At 27.6% G+C, this 26807-nt stretch overlaps 2 protein-coding genes across 6 annotated transcripts; one reads left to right on the top strand and one right to left on the bottom strand.

Moving 5' to 3' along the window:
• On the top strand, positions 1-9378 carry LOC114130714 (alanine--glyoxylate aminotransferase 2, mitochondrial). Of its 2 annotated transcripts, XM_027995751.2 has the most exons (8): positions 1-211; positions 2741-2817; positions 3549-3730; positions 3825-3948; positions 4616-5005; positions 7429-7743; positions 8354-8623; positions 9135-9378. In XM_027995751.2, the coding sequence occupies exons 1-8, from the start codon at positions 184-186 to the stop codon at positions 9249-9251; spliced, it is 1503 nt and encodes a 500-aa protein (XP_027851552.1). In that variant the 5' UTR covers positions 1-183; the 3' UTR covers positions 9252-9378. The 2 variants fall into 2 exon arrangements, with proteins under 2 accessions (XP_027851552.1, XP_027851553.1); XM_027995752.2 differs by lacking the exon at positions 2741-2817 and having other exon boundaries at positions 2-211.
• Positions 8797-26557, bottom strand: LOC114130713 (chitooligosaccharidolytic beta-N-acetylglucosaminidase-like). 4 transcript variants are annotated; one of them, XM_027995750.2, is made up of 9 exons: positions 26420-26557; positions 19603-19721; positions 14104-14262; positions 12260-12504; positions 11866-12190; positions 11320-11647; positions 10839-11261; positions 10632-10756; positions 8797-10197 (listed from the first exon to the last, which is right to left on the bottom strand). In XM_027995750.2, the coding sequence occupies exons 2-9, from the start codon at positions 19707-19709 to the stop codon at positions 10098-10100; spliced, it is 1812 nt and encodes a 603-aa protein (XP_027851551.2). In that variant the 5' UTR covers positions 19710-19721; positions 26420-26557; the 3' UTR covers positions 8797-10097. The 4 variants fall into 4 exon arrangements, with proteins under 4 accessions (XP_027851551.2, XP_027851549.2, XP_027851548.2 ...); XM_027995748.2 differs by lacking the exon at positions 26420-26557 and adding an exon at positions 24829-24976; XM_027995747.2 differs by lacking the exon at positions 26420-26557 and adding an exon at positions 21300-21690.
• Positions 26558-26807: the final 250 nt, after the last annotated feature.

Below are 26807 nucleotides of genomic sequence, written 5' to 3' on the forward strand. Positions count from 1 at the left end.
TTCCGCTTGTTCAGTCCGGCCAGTAGTACATAAATTATAAATGTACTAACTACTAAGTATATTTGTATATCAATGATGGGATTCACTGCGGATATTGTTTCGGTTCGGTCGTTCGCGCGAATAATATTGTTGGTGGAGTTATGTTTTCTGTAGTCTTCTGAACGACAACGATAAACTGTCACAATGAAAAACATCCGTAGTAAATTTAAAGGTAATAATTTTGCTAATAATAATAATAATTTAACGGTATAAACGTGTGACATAGCTTTTTTTTATTGTTTACCTTTACAATAATTATATTATACTGCGTACTGATTATAGAAACTATTATTATGCCTCAAATAAATTAAATTTTATTACAATTTTCTTCTTCAATGAAAATAATAGTTCAATTAAGTTGGTTTTTTACAATTGTACAATATTTTAGCAAGTTATGCGTATTATAATATAGCGTAAATTAAAAATGTTTATTACTCACTTAAAAACAGAGTTATCGTAAAAAACCAACACATGAACACAGACAATGTTCTTACCATAAAATTTTATAATAGGTCTATTCACTCTAATTTTTAAACTAACTGGGCTACACGTGATCTGCTGAGTTTACATTTGCTATGTTATATACGTATTTGTAAGACGGAGACAACACATGCGGATATAGAGTCCTCTTAACCATTAAGACTTAATGTGTATAAAGTACTTATAAGTTATAAATATCTGTTGTTAATTTCAAGTGTTGTATACTAATATTATTTTCTGAATAATAATAAAAAAAAAGTTTATCTTTCCGACAATAAGTGTGTTGTAATTCTCTCGTTGTACAGATGTTTATTGTTTGTTTTTTCTAATTAAGAATAAGTAAGGGAATTTAAAATGTATTTATGTATCGTAGATATTATCTACGTAATTACAGAATTATACGCAGTAATATATATACTTATACAATATTTCAAACGTAAGAACTAAGATTACCAAGTTTTTTAATAATCTTTTAATGTAATTTATATTTTTTTATTTGACATTTATATATTATAGATAGAGTATATTATAATATATTATAATTAAAAGTACATAAATACTAATAATTTACTATTTATATAGACTTTAATATTTTATAATTTATACTATTGACCTAATATTTATTGAAAGTTGCTTTTCTTTTAAATTGTTTAGTGTTTACCAAGATTATTAAAGTTTTATTTCACTGTTATAAAAAATTATTTTAGGTATTCATAATATATATAGGTACTACAATAGGTACTTGATACTACTGATACCTACTACTCAGGATACATATATTTTAAGAGGGGGGGAATAGCGACATTTGACTCTTTCTTTTATATTTTTGTACTTAAAAAATTGTCAGTAAAATTGTGGGGATAAAATAGTGATTTGGAAACCTACAGTAAATATCAATATCATATTTATTGTGTATTAATTATTAACGATTTTATTGCTTATATATTAGACATTAGACATACAAATTTGTATTTAATAAATAGATTCTTAAAAAAACAGGTTTGACCTCCATGAATATGAGTTAAATATTCCCTTACTACTTATGTATCTAACTTATCTAAGTGTTGATACCACATGGTATATAATAGGTACAATTTTGTTATTTATTTGTAACGGTTAAAGAGTTACTATTGACGAACAACTCTATAAATTTAATTTAATTTATAAAAAATATATATAAAATTATTCAAACATCATAGTAACATCAATAATCACAAATGATTGTAGGTACATACATAATATATTAAACCCTTAATTACATACATAACCTAACTTAGCCATATCTTACATGTCAAATTGTTGATATTATAATGACTTACAGATGAATATTATATTTAAATATATTATAATTTATAACACTTAATTGAATTGTGTGTATTATGAATATCGCAGGAACGTACTCAGAAAAAAATTTGTGGGGGCGCTTTTGAAAAAAATTATTGAAAAGTAGAACTTTTTTTTCAAATTCTTTTATGCCCGTGATGGTTGATATACAATAAATATATTTTTATTTTATTTAAAAATCGTGTTTGAGTATTTTTATTTTTATTTAAATTATATTAATTATTTTAATTTGTTAGTATTAAATTTTTATTACAAAAACTAAAAATTTCGGGGGGTGTTTGAACACCAAAAACACCCCCCTGTGTACGTCCCTGATGAATATAAACATTAAGAGTACCTATATATTGTAGCAGCATATTATGTTGTATTTAACACACCAACATTTATGTTTAGCAGTTCCAATATGATGTGTTGTTAGCTTAAACATTAGAGTGAATTGACCTATTATTGAACTTATAGGTTATAAGTTTATCAGTGTTCTTTCGTTGGTTTAAATGATGTTTTAATTTTTAACCGAGTATTATGAGTATGTAAAATATTAATATTTAAAAAAGTCTCATAACTCGCTTAAAAATTAAAATATTGTAAAAAATTAACAAGAAAATACAGATAATATTTTTACTTTTAAATTTTAATTGTGATAATACTTAAATTCACTAATTTTAGCTTACAGTACTAAATTGAAACAGCTGTATTTAAATTTACACTATTTTTTCATTTATAAGACGAAGACACCATATTAAGCGGGTATGGCGTCTTCTTAGATACATAATTAATATTTTTGTTATCATAAATGTAATACTTGTGTATTTACTTAAATAATATACAGAATAAAAATATCTATCCAATCACATTTTTATTTGTTTTTGTTTTGTAGGTATTAGTAAACATTATACGACATCGAGTCTATTTCCTGAATTACCTCCAATTGATTTCAAACCTTTACCATACAAAGTAAAGTATTATCTATATTTTTAATAATATAGGTAGAGTGAAGATAATATAAAATGCACTATGTTGTACTCAAATTGGATTATTTACATTTAATAAATTTATTGAACATATTATCTAATCGTATTGTTCGTAATAAACTTGTCTTTTTTCCGAATATAGTAAATAACAGTTATAGCAGTTATTACTAATTAAATGTTACTAATAGCTTATCCGAATTTTGTTTACAAATTGATATATTTTATATAATTAATTATTTTCATAAGTGTTCAAAGGTCGTGAACTTACGAATGCAGTAGTTATATTACAGAATCCATATAGTGTATTCCTCATTACTGCATGTTGTAAATAATAAATAAAACAATCAATGCAAACGGTTGAAAGGCTTCTTGAATATCGATCCTTTCAAGAAATAAATACATTTATAATATAACCGTTTTGCGTCAAACATACAAATTTTAAACATTAAATATAATATAATATATATTTTTTGATAGAAAACAACTTATTAGTAGTTATAAGTTATAACCTTCTTGTATTAATGCATACATTTTAATATTTATAATATATATAATTATATAATGCATACGAATACATATTAAAAAGATAAGATTTCTTATTTTTAAGGGACATTTTTGGTGTTTTGAATAAAATTTAGAATAGTGTTTTGGAAATGCGACATAAGGTTTTAAATTTAAACATATTCCTATTTTATGATACAATTTTATTTTCAGGGCATTTCTTACGAAAAAGCACAGTATATGCAATTGAATAATGTGTTTCCTCAAGTACAAATGTATGAAGATCCTTTACTTTTGCATGAAGGTAAAATGCAATGGCTGTTCGATTACAAAGGCAAGCGGTACTTGGACATGTTTGGAGGCATAGCGACCGTTAGCGTAGGTCACTGCCATCCGTCAGTATAGCGTATATATAGGCATTTAGCTATTCAAACAAAGAATTAAATATATAAGTCAAACATTAAAAACAATTTTAAAATACAATTTTAGAAAAATTATTGAAGCGATCGCAGAGCAATCAGGTATATTGGGTCACGTGTCCGGAGCGTACGAGCATCCAAAAATGTATGAGTACGTGGAATCGCTAGTGTCAAAAATGCCAGGAGATCTAAAAGTAGGTTAGGTAGGGGAAAATGATAATATATGATTTATCAGTGATAATGGTTCTATAAAATTTTAACCTCCTGCAAAGTTCACGAGGTCAACGTATTACCTATCTCGAAGCACTTTTTGATCAATTTTATACCATTTTAGGCCATCGAATCTCGCACAAACAGATAGATTAGACTATGTTATATGTTATTCATAACACTTCTAAATAGAATTGTATGTTACCAACTACCCGGCATTATATGCTGAATTGTTGTGTTATTGTTGACTAAAACTGATTTTTTTTTTTTTTAATGTAAAATTATGTCAGTTTTGGTCGTTTGTTGGTATAATATGTGAATGGTAATTAGTAAGACATAAATATTTTGATGATATAAAATTCAAATAACTTGTTAGTCCTATAATGGCCTAGGTGTGTATAATATTTAAAATAAACCATCTATACATTGTCAAATTTTGTATTTTAAGTATTATTACACTCATGCGTCGTCAGCTGACATAAAATGGTTATTATACAAAATAAATTTGAAAAATATTTTTTTCTAAGACTGGTATATATTGAATGATGTTGAAGTCAGTAGAATGTAAATCATATCCATAAACTATATCATATAATTCATATATATTTGTTATATTATTTACAAAAAATAGTCACATTTAAAACGTTACAGACTGTGTACTTAGTAAACAGCGGCTCTGAAGCCAACGAATTGGCGATGTTGCTGGCTCGATTGCACACCGGAAATCAGGACGTGCTATCCATCCAGAACTGTTACCATGGTGTGTCTGGAAATTTACATGGGCTGACGGCACTGGCGTCAGCCAAGTTTAATAATACGCCGGCTGGCATTTCCATTCACCATGCGATGTGCCCGGACGTTTTCAAAGGCATCTGGGGCGGGAGAAAATGCAGGGACTCTCCTGTGCAGACGCAACGGTCTTGCGAATGCGACCGGAATCATTGTCGTGCAGCCGACAATTATTACGAACAGCTGGAGAACATTTTTTCATACTCGATACCCCGTGGCAAAGTGGCCGGATTTTTTGCCGAGTCCATCCAGGTTTGACCAATAATATATAATTACTATAATACTTATTACAGATACTGTGAGTTGGATGACAACCACAAATAAAATTCTGAATAAATAAATACAGTAGTTTATATAATTTGAACATGGCGTAGGGCGTGCAGTCGTCTATGATCCAAATAATGTATAGTTGAATTGAACTTAAGACAATTGAATTAAAATGCTTCTCTATAAAAATGACTTGTAAAAATACAAGTTAAAAAAATGTAATAGTTTGTAGCATAAAAGTGCTATGAACTTAACGGCTATGGACTAGGGCACTAGGCTATGTACATCTAAAAATATTGAACGCCTTTTTTGTGAACTCCCTTATGATATAGTATTCTATTTCTCTTAAACAAGACTAGTGGTCCTATAATCTATATTTTGGCAAACGGCCTCGTTATTGTTTCTTATTTGAAAAGTTATGTAATATTGTTGAATCGTAGTTTATTTTGTGAGCCATTTTAGTTGGCTTAGGTACTATATTATATAATATGTTGGATTGGTGGAACTGGGATAGTATATTTCTAAGTATTTTTAATAAATCATTTATTAAAATTTAAAATATTTAATAGTGTTATAAAATTATGAATGATGATGTTTTGGGGAGGCTCTTGGAAGTGTTTGAGTATTGTACGTGCATATAGGTATAGGCGGGTCCGGTGTTTCGAACGACGAATCACATTGGTTTCAATTATAGATGACAAATTAATGTGTCAAAACAAATCATTTAGAATGTTTCCAAATTACATATTAGGTACCTAAATCATATCGCGTGTATTATATATTATAAAGACTAGACAACGTACTCTTTTTCGTTGAATATTAGAATATTACACTTTTTTGATGTATTGTCCTAGTGTCCTTAAGAGAAGTGAGAAGTACATTTATAATTTGATTATTCATTAATATTTTATGGTTTGACCTAATGCATATTAATACAAGATAATATATTTTGTCACTTTAGTATGAACCACGAATTAAATATAATATAATGATTGCATTAATCAACATCTAATTAAGCAATAATAGAAAACATTGGTATAATAGTTATTAATAAATGAATATTATGTGGTAGAGCGGTTAATTCAATTTTTTATCAAAGTTGTCCCACGTATTGTGTTTTATTAGTGATAATATGACTATCATGTCATTACAAAATATAACAATTCACAGATCAACAATTAAAAAACGGTAAATGTTATTTTACATTTTTGTATAATATTTTACATAATTAAATTTTTTTTTTATAATAATTATCAGTATTGACTATTGCGGCTAAATAATTAAATAGTATGCACAGACAATATTACAAATAATTTAAAGATAAACTGGAAATATATAAAATATAAAATAAAAATAATTATAGATTGGCTGTAAAATTACAGAGTATATTATATAAATTATAAGTTTATAACGTATTGTGAATAAGATACGAGCATTATAATTAATGGAATAAAATATAAAAACATAATTGGTTAATGGATGGTTAGGAGGAAAATTAGTGGACTAAATAAAGAATTTAAGTTGAAAATAAATTGAGAAAACATCATTGAAATGATTTTCAGGGGAGAATTTTAATTTTTAAATTGTGACAGCTTCTGCGTTTTTCGTTCGGGGCTGCAGCGCGCGAGGGTCTGGGGTCTCAGCTGGAGGAACATTAGAGATGGATGCATTAGAGATATTTTGGATTTTTAGTGTATTCCGTTTGAACCAGATGAGCGTTTCTTGTCGTGAACAATTTTACCTTTTTATAAAATAGGTAGCCTTATAATTAGCGGTGTGTGCATCACCGCAAATAAAGTACATTTAGCCAGTAAATCGCTTAATTTATTAAATTTTTTGGTAAGGTGTTCTTGGCTACATTTGACGCAACGGTCTGCAAGAAGAGTGTTTAAATATATTAAACGTGTACCCGAGTGGAGCAAAGTTAAAAATGTTCTTTTTTGGATTTGTACCTATATTATATCACTAGCCTTATACTACACGTTTTAGTAGCTGCGTTTTATAATGTTTTTAATAAAAATTGTATTTAAATTATTTTATAATTTTTTTAAATTTTTGTTATATTTTGACTTTTACAACGGTTTTTGATACTGATCAATTTATATTTTATATCATTATGAAACAAACATATTGCTAACAAGTAACGAGTTTTTATAATATAAAGAGATCATTAATTACAGTTTATAACTGATAAGTGATTATAATATACAAACATATATTACTACCTATATAAATTATTATTTTTCGATCAAAATACAAGATTAGATTATAGGTTTTAGTCTCTAAGCATAGTACAGTGTACACAATAGTCAACCTACAACATTTCTACAGCCTTTAAGATCGAGATTTATGGTTACAATAAACCATAATAATAATTTGGACCAGTTGGCTTAAATTTTTTTTCACAGGGCGTTGGCGGAGTCGTTCAATTTCCAAGAGGTTATTTAAAAAGAGTCTACGAACTAATCAGGAGTAACGGAGGTTTATGCGTGGCCGACGAAGTACAGACGGGCTTCGGCAGGACTGGCGAACACTTTTGGAACTTCCAATCACATGGCATCACTCCAGACATTGTGACAATGGCCAAGGGCATCGGGAATGGTTTTCCGATGGCCGCTGTCGTCACTACGTCTTCAATAGCGCGATCGTTGAATTCGGCTTTTCATTTCAACACTTTCGGTGGAAATCCTGTTTCCTGTGCCGTGGGTGTGTCAGTGTTAAAAGTTAGCAAACTTAATAATTATCTACTTATTTATACGTGATAGTATAATCTTACATGCAGTTGACTACATATTATATGAATCTCCCTCCACAATAATGTTATTCAGTTTTCTCAAAAACTTCTTTATATTATTTTGAAAATAATTAGGAAAAGATTTGAACTAACTGCAAATATAAGTTAACTTATATGATCAATAATTCAAATTATAATTAAATTTCAGTTTTTTTTTTTTTACAAAATTTGAGTCTTATAACCCATTTTTTTATAATGTATTTGGCTGTTCCAGACAATTTTGGGTCTAATAAACGACTATATTCACTAGTCTTATATAAGGGACGTCCACTGTATAGATATGCTATTAATACCTATTCTATTTGTCAATTTATATTTTATAACTAATGGTGTTCTGATATATTGGGATTTATCGTCATCTCTGACCTCTGAAGATACACTTATAGTTAATTATTATTATTATACGGCACGCTGTATATTATTTCATATATAATATATACGTAGTTCGTATTCATGTGGGTTTATTAGAAAGTTGAAGTTTTTGATTTCAGTAGATACAATATAATATGTGAATGTATATTGCATTATTACTTCTGCAGGTAATCGAAGAAGAATGCTTGCAGCAAAACTGTTTGGAAGTGGGCACATATTTTCTCGAGAAGTTGTGCGGCATGAGACGTGAATGGAAAATAATTGGTGACGTACGAGGCAAAGGACTGATGATCGGGGTAGAGTTAATAGACGGCGATCAAGACGATATAGACAATATAGGCGTAATTAATCCTCTAAACTGTCGAGCTGTTTCTCGTATTAAAAACGATTGCTTAAAAATGGGACTTTTGTTTGGTGTCGGAGGAATTAGATCAAACGTAAGTATACAATATACATATTATGTTAAACTAATTTATACAAATGATCTAAAATATATTTTAGAAGTAACCGATATTTTTCTATTTCTGTAACTGGTATGTTGTAATAAATATTTTAAAAACATGAAAAAGTTGCACACAATAAATTTAAAAATATTATAAATTTCAGTAGGTTCAAGGTTGGGATCATCAATATTTTATTTATTTATACATAATAAATTATCATGGTTTAATGTTTTAAATGCTAGAATGTAATAAAATATTATATATTAATATATCAAATAGTTAAATTAAAATATATTATATAGTTAAGAAAAGAAAAATTTATAATTTACAATTTAAATTATTCATGCAGCAATTATACAAATATTAATAATAAATAAAATAATGACAATTTTTAACTTGTACATAACATTCATCTATATATTAATTATTTATAAGTACTTATATTATTAAAATTAAAAATGCTTCAGTCTTTATACATTTTATAGTTATGACAAAATTATTACAGGTACTGCGGTTTATGCCTCCCATGTGTGTAACGAAAGCTGACGTTGACTTCACGATTGCAGTTTTGAGACGAGCTATGCAAAATTATTACGAAGCTAAATATCGTAATAATCTTTAAAATACATTTTTTATTTCTATATAACCAAAATGTATTTAATTACATTGTGCTTATAATGTAATTTTTAGCGTGTTGACAAAAATGGATTACCTTTTTATTAAAATATATTGCTTAATAATAATTATTATGATACTCGTATTATAATATATAATATATGTATAGGTGTATACTATATATATTGGCGATTGTAAACTCCGCCAGAATACAGGTCAAGATAAAAAGGTATTAAAAGGTCTAATGTAAACTTCGCCAGTTTGAAAATTCGGAATTAAAAAAAAAATGACAGTGTTATAGGGTGCTATAAATAAATAGGTACGCTTATGGAGTAATATAAAACTTAGAATATTTACAAATTATATCTCATCATTTTAGTTTACATATTATATGTCATTACCTAACTATATTTTTGGATTATTTGGTATAACAATTAAATATTATGATTTTTTTACTATGATTTAAATATTTAATGTGAACGATATGATTATATTATATGATTATATTATTATTTTATTATATTATATTGTAATTCTTTTTAAATAATATATCATACTAATTTTATACTACTACTTGATTTTCTTCACTAACGGAGTTTACATGAACTCAATTTTACCTGATTTTTTTCAGTGGCGGAGTTTATATGAGCCTAACTTTAGCTGTTTTTTTTTCTGGTGGAGTTAACAGTAAAAAAAGGTAAATGTGGTGGAGTTTACATGTGTCCATACATATGTGTATAATTATATGTACATTGTACAATGTACATAGATAAAAAGAATCATACTGTATGATATACTTTAAACCTACATACTCAAATTAAAAAAAAAAGGAAAAATAGAAATACATTAATGCTCATAGAGTACACATCCCTTCGTGGAAATAACACCATTCTGGCGTCACTGTATCTGCTTTGAGACCGAGTGAAACTAATCTTTCACGATGTTGTAAAAATCTAAAATTATGTAACAATAATTAAATAGTAATTAATAAATATTCATAACTATAAAAGAATGGAAGAAGTTTGTAGGTTATTTCCTTCAATATTCAAACTTTTTGTAGTCTGAGTAATTTTTAAATGCGTTTTTAAACAATTTATATTACATGACGTGGATTTAAATTATTTGAGATTGTAGTCAGGAGATTGGGTTATACTCATAAAATACAAGCATGACGTCTGATACAAGTGCATCGTCAACATCACAATTAAATTTTATATTATGAAATTCATATGTATGACTGTACAAGTACAATACCGATGAAAATGCGTTTTCTGGTAGTATATTAACACGTACCAATGTAAACGATTCAAAATAGAATGCGTCACGATAAATGTGTCGACGTGAAGAGAGTGAACCTAACACAATATAATTATGTTCTTAAATGTACCTGTATTCAGCAGACTGAGCATTTGTTGTTGGATTAGACCACAGTCGCTCAGCTAAAGCTGCAGCTCGCGGCCATACTTTAGAATCGACAGCATTATCATCGACATACTCAGACCACATACATGTCTAAATAAAAAATAATATATTTTATAGTTGTAATTAAAAAAAATGTATAAGTAGATGAAATATGATATCTAGCAATTCTTACTTCTGCACCTAATAAAAGATTTGGATTATCAACTTTTGGAATTCTATTGTCGTAAATCTGTTTCCAAGTATGATAATTAGTTGGATACCAAAAACCGTGATCTAGATAATAAACGTCCTTTAAGGCAATTATAACTTTATAGCCTAATTTAACGAGTTCAACTGGAATATTTGATCCTTCCCAAGCTTCAACAGTAAACCTTTTTTTGTCAAGATACTTTTCTATGATTTCAGGTTCAGTCAAACCACTAGACCAAACGATTATATCGGAGTTATCATCTCCAACTTCTTTGTCGTATTCAGTTAACGAATTAGTATGGAATTGAGACCACAAGTTTAAATAACCTTCTTCGTCTAAGCTTAGGTTGTTGTATTTCATCCAATCAGTGATTTCAGTAGTTGTATTCCAGCAATTTAGAGCAACCTATGTATATTCAGTAAATCATATAAAAATATTTAAAAACCATTTATATCTCAATTACCTCATCGCCACCCATGTGGAATGCTTCTCCTTTTGGTAGTAGTTTGATCAAGTCCTTATAAATTTTTCCCAACCATTTATACGTGTTAGTATTAATTGGATTGAGCTGTCCACATGGAGGCTGTACACAGTATTTTCTCCAAGGTCCTTTGTCCACACAAACAGCCATGTCACCAAAACCGAATTCTTTACCCCATTGCCAACCGTTACCGGCGTGTGCTGGTGAATCGATCTCAATAATAATTCTTACACCTCTTACTAATGCATATCTTAGAAGATCCTTAATTTCTTGGAAAGAATATTTTTCGTCGGGGCTATAAGCACCATATCTAAAGAGTAAAGACAACAAAATATAAATCTCCAAATAATTTGCATGATGTAAATATTAACATAATTTATTTGAAATACGAATAACATACTAAAGGTACACATAAAATATTGTAACAAATAATAACATGTAGTTAAATACTTAAATGTATTGTTTTACTTATTGATACATCATTTCTTAGTGAATCGTCATACCTAGTTTAATTTTATAAATACTTACTTCGACATTAATGGTGCGCTAGGTAAGTCCAACGGAAAACTATGAGAATCGGTGGCGTGCCAGTGAAATACATTCAGTTTGGAATGAGCCATAGCATCGATATGTCGCTTAATAGTTGACATTGGGAAATAATGCCTGGCAGTATCCAGCATAAAACCACGGTATGCGTACATAGGTCGATCACTTATTTGAACATCGCTGGCCATCACCAATTTTTTTTCAGACAAACTAGAGCCATATGTAGCAACAAGTTGTCTTAAAGTTTCCAATCCATTTCTCGCTCCATAAACGGTCTTTGCTTCGATATTAATAAATAAACTGTTTCCTAGAAATTATAAATACCAATGTATAGTTTCAAATAGTCTCAATCTATCTGAAGTAAATAATTTCATACCCTCAGTATTTATTTTCAAACTATAACTTTCGTTTGTTGTCAATTTAATATAATCAAATGGATTACTTGTAGTTATAGATATTATCGAAGTTATTGCATTAGAAACACAATTTGGGATACATAGTGTTTTTAGAGATGATATAAAAACTTGAGAAGCTTCTGACATGTATTCTCTGCTCAATTGGTCAGCCATCTTGGATGTATCAAATTTAACATTATCGATACCGAATTCGATAACAGATTTTCTAATATTATATAGATTATAATATTAAATAAAATAATTACATATAGGTACAATAGTTTTAGTTTTAAATTAAAACTAAAATTACTTTCAGTGGCCGAAGTGGGTTGGGGGTATAGGAGATATTTTGTTCAAAATAATGTATAAAAGATGTATTTCATAAATTTGGTATTTATTTTAAATTTGTCATTTTTATAATGATTTTTAGCTTTACAATATTACATTGATGTTAATTACTATAAAAAATTAATTTTGTTAAGAAACAAATATTTGTTTTTTGTTTATTTAGACCGCTTGAGATAAGATAGATCAATTTAACTTAAACATGTTTTTTTACAGTTTGATGTTGATGATAAATGTTTATTCAATATTGCTCTAGAAGTCTAGAGTTAGAGTTAATTATTTATAACTTTGTTACAAACAATTTGTGTGAAAAAAATCTTAAGTTATTCCATTTTTGTTATAACTGTTGTACAAAAGTACAATGTGAATACTGTTAGTATTTATAAATTACTAGTTATACGTACCTACATTAATGTTTAAAGTATATTTACGAATAAATTGTTTTAGGTTTTAAAATTAAAATATAATATGTTTATATAAGTAGGAAATTGATTAAAAAATAAGACATCAAACTATTAAACTACATTACAAAACTATCTTCCTTACATTTAATAATGTATTATTATTAAAGAGATATAGGGGGCTTAGCCGTAGGTGTGGAAAAGCCTATCGGAAAATTGGGGTTTTACCGGTTGACCCCTGTTTGTTACAAATTTTGGGGCTAGCAGTCAAAACACTTAACTTTATGCGTTATATGTTATTAATAATATAATAATAATATCGAACTATATATACAATTTGGAAACAGTTTATTTTATTGATATTTGATTTATAGTGTTAATAATGAAATAAATATTAATTATGAGTTTACGACTTCACGTTAATAATACATGGCATTGTAGTACGTTTTCTATAGTATGTATATATTTTGGATAATGAATATATTATCTATACCTATTATCATTATTATAATTATATTGTAATATCGTATATTTTTAGAGTATGATCGTGGTAACAGGCAAGGAAATGGGAATACAGTCGTTTATAAAAACTAAAGTATGTGAAAAATTATTTAAGAAATTCAATGCCATAAGATCATTTAGAAATCTTGATTATGATAATGAGTATTGTAAAAGAAATATTTACTAAAATTAACTTTAATAATATTATTGATAAGGTAGTTGCACAAAGTAGTCTATAAAAAAAATCAATGTAGGTTTAATTATGACTGATTAGTTTTGCATAAAAATAAAATAAAATGAGAATAAGAATATACACTTGTTTTATATATTCAGTGCGAGCGAAGCGATCAAAAATAATATTTGCGTCTTTTTGTTCTGGGTCCTTAAATTTAATTTCCGGTAACATAAAATAGCCCTATTCGGCCTATTCTCTCCTGGGCTTAAGTCACCACCACCATCACTTGTTTGCATAAGTCATTATACATGAGAAAGTATACAATTGTAAATAGGGTATCCTTGCACTTATTTTGAGTCACTTCGACCACTAGTTTTATAGGTAGGTATTTATGTTTACTTACCCTATAGTTGTATCGACTGTTGGCTTTGGCCAAAGTGATCCATATCGACCACAGGTTAAACGACAAACATCAATAGACCCATCGAGTCCGTTGTTTTCTTTTTCCGTTGATGGGACTTTTCTGAAGATACATGTGTTGTTGATACATTTATATGATTTACTAAAAAAAATTAATAAATAACTTAATTATATAGTTGTGGTTGTTACTAATTTTAAATAACATTGAATGCTTATTCTTATTTTTAGTTAAATAAACTATGAATTATTTAAATGTATGCAGCAAATATTAAATAACTTTTTACTCAACATTTTTTCAAATTCTTTCTCCCGTTAAAAATTAATATTTAGCTCTTCGAACTCCAAAATGTTCATTACAAGTAAATTCGTTTATGATATTATCACACAATATTTTTTAAGAACTTATACTACCCCTAAGTTTAGTTTATAAATTGGAAATAGTGTTAATGCTCCCTTTTATTTTCAAGTTCAGTATGAATTTTCGATTCTGAGTGAAGCGAGGAATGTATTGGTTTTACAATGATGTTTATTTCTTTTTTTTCTGTAAACACTTTTTCTCCTCCTAAACTTGCTCAAAAGTATCAAGTGCACCACTTTTTTTGAAAGGTAATGTTCTTGATCTGGTACTTTAGAGAGATCATTTTTCGATTTTGTCAATAGTTATTCAACGCCACGGGAAAAACACCGAAAAGTTACAAAAAAACGGAATTTCAATTTTTAACGATTTGTTTATCAGCATAGAAACGAATAATATTTAAATATTTAATGAAATAAAAAATATTCTTTCGTCTGCTCAAAATCGTTTTTTTATCTAATGCAGTAATTACATTCAAATCGAATACTGAAAAATTACATTATCCTACCCGAGGATCCAAGGGACGATATGGAAAAACTTCCTCTACCTCAATGCTGACCTACTTTTTTAAACTCATTAACTTATTGTATTATTTTATACAAAAAAATTGTAAATGACTTTTATAAATAAAATATATATGTATTTATAGATAATTTTATGACATAATTTTTTTTAAGTTGATAAAATTTTTTTTGTTTTCTTGATTCAATAACAGCTGTTGTATATTTATAATAGGTACATCAACTATTTACATTCGTCAATGAACTTTAGATATCCATATGCAGTGTGCATAATTTATATTGGTTCTTATACGACATTTAAATTTTTACACAAATTATGGATTTGTAGAATTTTACGATTTAAAAATTACTATTATATAATATGAGCCTAATCTAATCTCCTACCTTGTTAAGATTCTGCATATGGTATAGTTTTGTCTATCAGGATATTGATGAATGATGATATAGGTAAATCAAATTATCGGAACTCTTGTATCAATGTATAATCGAATTTTACGATAACATTGAAGTATGTGAAAAAGCATAATTTTATGTTAATGGTTTGCATGACCACTGAGTTTGAGGAAAGTGTTTTAAATGTTTGTATGTATACCTATGACACGTAAGTTCTATGAAATTTATTTAGGCTTAAGAAAAAAACCTTTAATTTTTAGTAAGTAATATTTTTGATATGAAATATTAATAATTTTGTATACAACAGGGTGATTTAAATTTATGTTATAATTGTTTTATCATATAAATCTAAAATATTCATAGTAGAGAAAAAAATGTAATATGATAATTTTGTATATTTTTACAATCATAATATTATGATGATTTTTTCGAGAGTATTTTGATACATAAATATCGGAATTTGGACGATAGGTTTTCGAGTTATACATATATTTAAAGTTTATTTAGTATTATGTTTGCAAAAAAAGTTAGGTTTGAATTTTTTAACTTGACCCCAAACCCTTCCTAAAATATTGTAATAAAATTTAAATTACTAATTATTTTAAATATTTCTAAAATCTAAATAAAATAACGTTTGTATTTCATTTTTTCTCTATAGTGAATTGTTTTATATTTAAATACGATAAAATGGCTGTAACTTTAATTTAGAATTTCTCTGTACACAAAATAATAATATACAGTTAAATATAATTAATGTTGTTCAATACTTTAAATGTAGTAATTTTTTACCAATTCTGTTTTATTAAGTATTAACACATGATACACGTATATAATAGATTAATATAAAGTACAATTATTAATAACAATTTAGGTATTTTATTAATGCATGACTTTTGTGCATGCAATCTCGTGTCAGTAATAACAATAATTATTTGTTAGTTCATAAAAATTATAAACATTCATACATTGTTACCTAAAAATAAACTGATGAGTGTTTATTAAATAAAAACTCGTCATGTTTTGATTAAATTACAGTAATTACACATAATAATATCTTCTTCGACATATACCAATTACGTTCGACGAAAATTATGACTGAAAATATAGTTTTGCTGATTTAACAATTTAAGTTGTTTAATGTGTGTGCATTTATGTACTAAATAAATACAACAACAAATTATCAAATTGTAAACGGAAACTGGATATATATTAAAATCAGGACAGAATAATTCAATACACCTTTAATAGTACCAGTAATTTATATGGCATTATAAATTACTATGGATATAGTACTATTAGTATGGATATCGAAATATTGATGTTTAGAAATAGAACACGATCACGAGTTCGTATAATTTAATATTTAAATAATGAAAATATAAGTGTGATGGGCACTGTGAGAAGCATTAACACATAAACACAAAACGGGTACCAATGGCTGTTACTATAAGTAACGATTCAAATACGATTTAAACTGTATACTTCTAAATAGTAAATACTAAATAGGTCGAAAATAAAATAAATCGTTAATGGCTGCATACGAACTGAGTCCCAGTAAAACCTTTTATGACGAATTGAGCCCCGGGTTGTTTTAGGGTATATACCAATTGAGTCCAGTGAAATTTTAGGTATAAAACTAATTGAGTCCATGTTTTAATACTAAGTCCCATCAAATTAAAAAAAAACCATTTTCCTTCCCATTTTTACACTTTCAAAAAATTCTACCGAGTACCTATGGTTAAAAATGTTTTTTTTTTTAATATTTATAATATAAATATATAATAATACAGGGGTAAAATACAGTATTGGTAAATTTGTGAATAATTTAATAAATGTACCTAGGCAATGATAAAATAAAATTTTTTGTATTGGTAAAAATTTATGGGATAAGCATTGTATATATTCAAATCTAGTTATTGTGTTTGATTGCAACAGCTGCATACTCTCATCTTTTTCTTTTTCTAATTTTTATATATAATAGGTACGTTGATTTTATATTTTACTCAAAATAATACACTCGGACTCAATCCGTATACTATTAGTTTCCTAATCCCAGACTCAATTAGTATATGTCTCGTTTGTACCCGGGACTCAATTAGTATATTATTTTTTTTATCTTCAATTATAGGGACTCAATTAATATACAGCATCGTTAATAATTCGCGAATTTCAGAAAATACGAATAGATGGATATACGGTATGGTTGATGTTAAGTAGGTTGGTGAAGAAAAATTGGCTTTTTCAAAAGTAAATTGAACATTATTTTGCGGCATAGTGAATATATACGACATGAGGGGGTGATGAAAAGAGACGACTTAAGATTTTGAAGATCAAATTCCGGAAAAAAGACCAGAAAAGTGATAAATATTAAATAAAAATAAAAATAAAGCTTGTTAATTTGAACCATTTTAAGTTATTAACTTGTATACCTATATACACATTAAATATCTAAATAATCAATTAGAAATTAATGAAAATGAAAACAAACTTAAATGCACACGTTGTTTAGAAAAGAAAATTGAACTTATTCAATTTTTGAAAGCCATAACTAAAAATATAAAACTACGAAGATTTATTTATACAAAATATATTATAATATTTTTTAATTTACATTTTTTATAACTTATTTGTAAGTAATTTATAGATTAAATTAGCTGTAAGCAGAAAGTATAATTTAGTAAACTTTTTCTCATCTATAAGATATTTACACTTAAGTCTCTTTTACTCTTTTACAGAGCTTCATTTCCTAATAAGAATGTACATTTTAATTTTATTTAATTTTGAACTTATTTCCTATCATATATTATCGATGGAACTATGGAAGACATACGTATACGTTAAGTTAAGATCTATGTGCAGCATACCTAATATAAAGGTAATTGAGTTATTAAATTCACCTTAACTATTGTACTATTGTCTCCTAGTAATTTTTTTCATATGAATAACAATAACTCATTTTTTCTCAGTATTATATAAATTTTTTATGTGTGAGCGACAAAACACATTTGACATCTTGTACTTCAGGCAAATGAATATTTAAGTATGTAAAAGATATGAGATAAAGTGCACGTCACTTTTTACGAAATGTAGAGTTTTTGTCAGATTTCTTAAATAATCTTATTTGTTTTACTATTAGATACACATTTGGAAATTCGTCAAAACAAAACTACTAAAGTCTAAGATAAATAAACACAGTGGATGGGGAACGTCTGAAAGGAAATAGTGTGCTATAGATTCGTAGTCAATACTTAAACGGCAAGATTAGTTATTATCAAATCACCTGTGTGGATCTTAACGGCAAGTCTAGGATACAGCAAGTGTGGAGGACAATTTATAATACATTATTTATATTATCGCACTATTCCAGAATAAATTAAATTTTATTTATTCTAGTATTCTACGTTATTATGATCAATATGATCTAAATAATTATTATTCTAAGGGACAGCGGATTACGGAGCTAACAAGTCGGTGGCACGCGCAAGGCGCAACGATTAGCGGGCGGACAGTGCGGCCAACACGAGTCGCAGCTGCCAGTCGTGTGCTATTGTGCTAACCACGAACAACTTACTGTCCGAGGCCGACAGACGGGACTCTTATCACTTATCAGTTATCACAGTATTATCGCAACGAGTCCGGATTCCGGAGTCGCGAACGGCAGACGTGGTGATCTGACATCTCACTATCTCAAACAGCCAGGCTGCAGTAAGTTATTGCTGGGCGCTGGCACGGTGACACACACGCACACAGGACCTGGTGTACTGGTCTACATTATAACCATGGACTAAGATATCTTAGTCCGTGATTATAACATATATAACATATTAATTGTTAACCTAACCGATTATGACCCACGATTGTCAAAAGTGTGTACCTACTTTTGAAATCTTACGATACAACAATATTCTTGTTATATAATAAAATATAATATGAAATCAGAAGACCGCAACAGCTGCAGCAGTTGCTGTATCGGCCGGATAGGGTTATATTATTATGTATTCTACGGGAGGGGAGAAATACGACATCGCTACAGCTACCGCGGTATTCGAACACTGAAACACTATCACGTGATCTGCAGCGACCTACGCATTTCCCGCCGATCACGATTCGCGACCGTGTTCGTCGGCACGCACCCTACACAATCGACTACAAAAACGGTAATGCGTAGTTGTCGTCGATGGCTAATCGTCTCGTCTTAAACGATGATACTCACACGAAGTACGGAGTCTGTTCGGCGGGGCCGTCGTAGCCACTGGCAGCGTTCCGGTGTACGAGCAGGTACAGCAGCATCACGCCGGCCATCAGTGCGCATCCCGCCATCGTTTTACGTCTCTTTAACACAAAATAAACGAAGTGATAAATCGCCATCGCGTCGGTATTATATTTTTCTACTGCTATATTATGTTAACAAAAACGTTATTCGGCAGTCGCTGTTATTGTGTGGCAGCTGCACAGTGCACATTGACGATTGACCGCTGCCACACTGCGTTCGTGTCGTGCAACGTGCGCGGACGGCGGCGGCGCGGCGTCGGCATGCGCCGTTTGACCGCCCGGCAACGATAACGTATACAAAACGCGCGACAAAAAAAAAAAATACGAAAAACATTGTTACTCCGGAACTTCTACGCGTGATGGACGGCTGTAGAATATATTATTTTATCTACACACCAATATAGTATGTATTATATCAGTCAATATGGATTGATTGAAGTGCATGTACATTCAAGTTGCGGTCAAATATATCCAAACTACCAAAAAATAATACCTACGATATCTTTGAGTTTACTAGGTACCTAGATATGAGGTACTTCGTGAAATTAGTTTCACAATTAGTCATTACCTTCAGAGCCGTGTCGCGGGGGGGGGGGCTAGGGGGCATGATTTAAACCAGCCGCGGTCCCCACTACGAGGCTCTTTAACAGATTTAGTGCGGCCCGCACTATTAACAGCACCACAATACCCTTTCCTAAAAACATATTGTATAATATTTATAATTTTTATATTTTTAATTACTACCATTAATAATAATGTATGCTGTCCGCAAATAATTTTCAAAAATTACATTTGGCCCTTCCTATAAAATCCTAGTGAGGACTGCTGGTTTAAACTGTTAAAAGGGGGTGCCAAAAAAATTTATTTAGAATATTAGGGAGCTAATATTTTTTATTTTGCCCCGAGTGATAAATCTTAACGGCTTGGCTCTGATTACCTTACAATAGAAATTTAATCAATAGTACCCATAAATGCTTATTGATAAAAAGTCATTCAATTTAAATTTCAAAACTATTATTATATTATAATATATGTATAAAAATATTGAAAATACATAGAGGTACAATTTATATTTATAAGAATTTTAAGTTCCAATTTGGACTAATTTTGTTTAAAACATAAAAATATACTTATTGTTTTATTGTTGAAAGTCTATAAAATGTGCCTGAGGCTTAAATATTTAATACTAAGTTCCTCATATTATTACTAAAAATTATAAAAGCATAATTTTATTTTATAAATCTTTTGTTTAAATTTAGATAAAATGACACGTTTAGATTATGAAAAACAATTTTCATTATTTTGTCGTACTATAAAATATTATTCGTGAGAAACGGGAACATATAACTGCCACGTATAATATAAATAAATAATTTTATTTTATATACAAAATTATATTTCAAAATGAAATGTTTTTGAAAAAAATTAATTCAACTTGTTATATTATTAGATAATAGTGAAATAAATTATTTTACTTAATATGTAGTATTATCAAAATCCATAACATGAAATATATTTAGTGATAAAAGGTGACAGATCGTCTCCGCTCAGAATCGTTTTAATAATATTTTAATAAAAGATAAAAATATAGAATAGTATAATATAATTGAATTAAAATTTAACATAACAATGACTCACTCGATCGACACCTTGCAGAATGTTGTTTCTTTGGCACTTATTCATCTTTTTTTTTTAACCATTTGTTAATGTACATTAAGAAACAAATCAAACTTGAATTATATAGAGTTACCTAAACATCTTTCAGATCTTAAATGGAGCAAAATTATTTTATAATGATCTGTGTGTGTTTTTTGTACATAGGTTAGGTTGTATATTTGAAAAAAAAAATTTTTCGATTTTAAATTTTAAAGGTGATTTTGATAGAATATTAAATCTATACTCCGTTTCAAAAGAGATTATATCGGGCGACCACGGGCAAAACCGGTTTTGTTACGTAAATCTGGTATAATTTCTTTTGAAATGGAGTATAGTTGATACTTTTGAAAGATACATAAAATTCCCACCAGGTATTTTTAAAAATAATCCGAAAAAAACAAACAAAAAAAATTTTGGAAAAAAAAATGAATTTTCACGTAAAAATAATTTTTGATGAAATGAAAAATGTTATCTAATAGATTTTAATGTAAAACATTGTTCAAAATTTAATATTTTGAATTATACAAATAGGTACTAAAAGATTAAAAAATGTTATGCACTTGTGCTTTATTCTATTGTTTGATTTTCAGTTTGTTCAGTTTGTTGTTACCTAATATAATATTTCCTTTATAAAACCTTTTTTAAATAATAATAAGTTATAAGACCATAAAGAAAATACTAGTGAAACGGAAAAACAATAATAACCTCATTTTTTACATTTTTCGCACACATTCTGATGTTATGTTGTTATGAATTATGATCACTAATATTTTTCAGTGGTTACTATTGGTTACAATTGTATTTAAGCAATAAAAGTTTATTTAATAATAATTTAGTATCTGTAAATCAGATTTTTGTGTAAAAACTAAGGTATTGATGAAATGAGGCAGTACAGAATGTTTGAAAATTTAACCTTGAAATACCATTAATTATTATAATGTGTATTTAAAACCTACCTAGTTTATTAAAGACATATTATATAATATTAGTTATTACAATATTACATATTATATATTTATTTATCACATATTACATATTTAACACACACATATTTTGTTGATAATAATTTATAATTTTCATTTTTTTTTTTTTTTTTTATTCATTTTATTAAAAAGTGCAGGTTATGAGTAAAAATTCCCGTTCTTTCCAAAAATTTTAAAAATGTTGGGAATTTTCTCTCTTTAATTCCAAAAAATTTCTTCTATAGAACCAATTTATCGCTAACAAAAATTATTTTCGAAATTGATGATCGAAGCATTTTTTTTATAATAAAACCGGCAAAATGACATAAATTAAAAAATTACCTTCTCTTCACCTTATGCTTGTAGAGTTTCTTCATATACATTCTAAGAATAGAAATAGATTAACTAAAAAAGATTAGCAGCATGTATTATTACTTTATAAACAACAGCATAACAATTAGACATAAGAAATAAAAAGCTTTCAAGGAATATGAAGCAAAAGGTTTCTAATAAGCAATAATAATAGTTTAATAATTGTTTAGTGTTTACACTATTTACATTTTTTTAGTGGCACGGATTAACGTTTTTTAATTGTGTCATAAATTGGCACATTAGAAAAATCCAATTTACTATCCCTGTTATACAGCCTATTCTGTTTAAGTTATAGTTTATTGTTTATTCATATATATGTATTTCTATGTTCAATGTACTATAATTTTATCATATTATAATTTTTTTTAATTTACGTATTAACTAAGGTGGATAATTTACCTTGTTGTTAACGTATTATCCATACCAAGCATAGAGTAATGATACCAACTGAATTTATATATTTTTGTAGATAATAGATTTATATACGTACCTTTAATAGATTATATTGTTATTGTCAATTAGATTATTTATTCTTAATATGGTCATAAACTATATGTATGTATATATTTTGTTCAATAAAAACAAAAAAATAATAAATGAGGATAGTATTCGTGAAGCAAATGGTGATCTACCAACAAGCAATCTAATTAGAAATACATTTATTTTCATATTTAAAACGTTTTAAAATCCGTTAAAAAGTTCATTAAAGTGTGTTAAGGGTTAACTTGGCCTCTACCATATTTTAAAAAGATGATATAAAAGTTCCGATGTCGTTTCGTGCATTTTTCGAAGTACTTTCATTTTAAGATGTAAGTAACCAAAAAGGTAATGTATATTATAAATTAATATAATTTATTAATGTTTGAATGTTAGTTTCAAGGGCGTATCCAGATAAAAAAAATGTTTGCCCCCCCACCCCCTAAAAAAATGTTTGAGGATGCCCATGATTGTACCTAGTAATTAATATAATATAGTGGATCACCTCCTACACCTAAGAAATAGCGGTAGATCACCTGCAACCTGCTATACATAGATGCAACTATACAGGGTATAATAGGGGTAACAAGATTAGACTTTAAAAATTAATTTTAATATTAAAAAGTAGGTTCCTATAATTACTCATTACAATAATTAAGTATATTTTAAATTATTACAACATGCATATTATATAATTTGTATATTGTATATAGTTATTGAGGTAAATTGTATTGTTTTGATAACAACTCGGATATTGGATAAGATTAGGTATAGCCGTATAGAACTATCAGAAAAATTTTGACGTAAAGCTCAGACAACTTACTTACAAATATCGAATATAACACTATTCAATCAAAAAACAAATTATATTTAGTTAGTAACGTTTTTATATTTAAATTGACTGCCATAGTGTCATAACCCATAATATTACAAAATACATTGAGTCAAAATAAAATAATAAAATAAGTTATCGTTATTTTTTTAGTACCTTTTATGAAAATTATTAATATTTTGTAATGGGTACAAGAGAAACAATAAGGTATGGTAAAAAATAAAAATATTTACTTTTATTCTACCATAATAGTCATTAATCATTATTCATTATGATGAGATTGGTTTCATTTCGTTTTCAGACGATCGCTACTACTAACAATTATAGATGGCTATACTATAACTGATTGAATAATATATTATAACTAGTTCTAAAACTTAATTTCTCCGTGAAAAATAAGCAAATATTAAACATGAGGCTTATGATGTCGGTATACCTATTTTGGTTTTAGTATACTTATATCAATTCACTGGTTAATCGGCACCGATGTACCTACCTAACTTTGTAAACTAATCGATCAAGATAAGCAATCCGTTTATAGTGTATTGGATAATTACTAAATAATGTTGATTATGAATCAGCCAGTTATGGTTTATTCTTTAATAATATAATAATATATTATACAGGTTATAATTATTATAAAAGCGTTATACATATACTAGGCATATTAAAAAAAAATCTAATAATTAAAAGTTTAAATATAGTGATTAGTGACTGATTGATGGTAATTTAATTAATGAATAGATTTCAGCATTTTTTATCTAGAAGAATTATATTTTTAAAATATAAATGACAAATGAAATAAAATAATTGTTGAACACATAATTGTTTTATAGTTAATTAATGAAAATGATAAAAATTTACTTACTGAGTGGATAACACGTAATATTTCTTTGTAAATATATTATATGATAGGTACTAATAACCTCTTGCAGTCATTGACTCCGAAGTACGATTGACGATTGTTCAAGAATACGTACCGGTTTTATTTGTCAAAACGTCATAAAGCATTATTTTAAGTGCTGACTAATCTGTGGAAGGGGTTAGAACCTTAGAGAACCATCAATGCACTATAACGATTACATATATATTATACTTGTCTACCTACAATATGGCTATAGCTAACTATTTATTACGTTGTAACAAATTAAGATAAATGGTACACGTATAATGCATTATAAATATTCGAGTATATTGTATAGATACTTAATACTGACTTGAAATGTTATAAAATGTATGTGTTGAGTTGGTCTGGCTCATGATTTTTGATTCAGGTAAATGTTTTCCAAAGGACGGATATACATGCACTTTTTTTTATATCCTGAGCGGAACGATGAATGTATTATTATTCATTAATGTATTGTATATTAATTTTAAAATGATCTGTATTTTTTTTTTTTTGTATGTTTACACATAACTACATAAGTATACAGTCGATAAAATGGAGATAGTTTTTATTAGCAACTTGGATATAAGTCTGTATATTAGCGAGATAAAAATAAAAATTTCCAATACTTTCGACTATTATCGGGTTAAATCTCAACAATTAGTAAATTATTTTTTAGTTAGATATTCGTTAACAGTTTTTTTTTACTTACAATTTTAAAATATAGGTAATACAAGATTTATTATAATTTTTTCAATACATATATAAATAAAATTCTACTGAAAATTCAAATTAATTTTTTACGAAAATTTGAAATTCGAATTTTTATAATTAATATTAACCTATAAAATTAAAATATTAAATAATTATTTCTCCTTAAACAAATTTTGATATTTTGTTGTGATTAAAAAAATTAATGATTACAGTAGGTACCTACATACAATTTTGAATTTTCACAAAATATTTATACGATCATTTTCATTGTATGATAAAATTTTAAAAATATTTTAACTCTTTTTGGGCTTAACAAATTAAAATTTTTTTTTAATTTTTTTTTTCATAATTATTGATTAAATATTATTCGCCTATAGTCAAAATTCTTAAAAAATAAAATTCCTCATAAATTGTTTTAATATCTATATAGAAATATTGAAAATACATAGGAGCACAATTTTTTACAAACATTTGAAGATCGAAATTTTTCAAAATTGCGAAGTATTGAAAATCATTTTCTAATAAGAAATTCATAAAATCTTTTTATTTTATACTTAAGTTTTGAATGTATATTATAAGATTTCTCATTAGTAGTCCATAAAATCTAATAAATATATTAAGGAAATTAATTTTTATAGACATTTTAATTTCAAACTTGGATGAAATTACATACATTGAAATGATAAAAAATGATGTTTTGTCACAATTTAAAAGTATTATATTAATGGGAGTCTAATTATACATATATAGTCTATTTATACATAAATTACAATTTATAATTACTCATAGCTTATTATATAGTTATAAATTTTACTTTACGTATTTTTAGATAGATAGATAGATAGATAGATATAGGTACTTGAAATTTTCAAGCCAAATGCAATGCATCCAACGAGCGAGGTCTTCAAGTCCAGAAACGATGTTGGAGGTAGTTTTTAAAGCCATAACTTATTTTGTGTACGCGATTACGAGTCGGCTCCTCACAAAGATGTATCAGACATAAGCTATTCTACCCGAGTAAACCTGACATGGTATATGGTTCTTATAGTAGGGATGCGAGAACGAGATTGTTTATACACGACAACGTTCATACGAAAAAGTAACTGTTCGACGGGCGTCAAAAGCGGATGTTATATTATATTATATTATTAAAATTAACAATTGAAAAAGGACTGGACGTATACAGCGATGGTACAACACAAATGCGGAAACGAATAGCTGACGATGAATAGAGAATAAAACATTAA

The sequence above is a fragment of the Aphis gossypii genome, chromosome 2 (assembly GCF_020184175.1).
Source record: "Aphis gossypii isolate Hap1 chromosome 2, ASM2018417v2, whole genome shotgun sequence".
Lineage (NCBI taxonomy): Eukaryota > Metazoa > Arthropoda > Insecta > Hemiptera > Aphididae > Aphis > Aphis gossypii.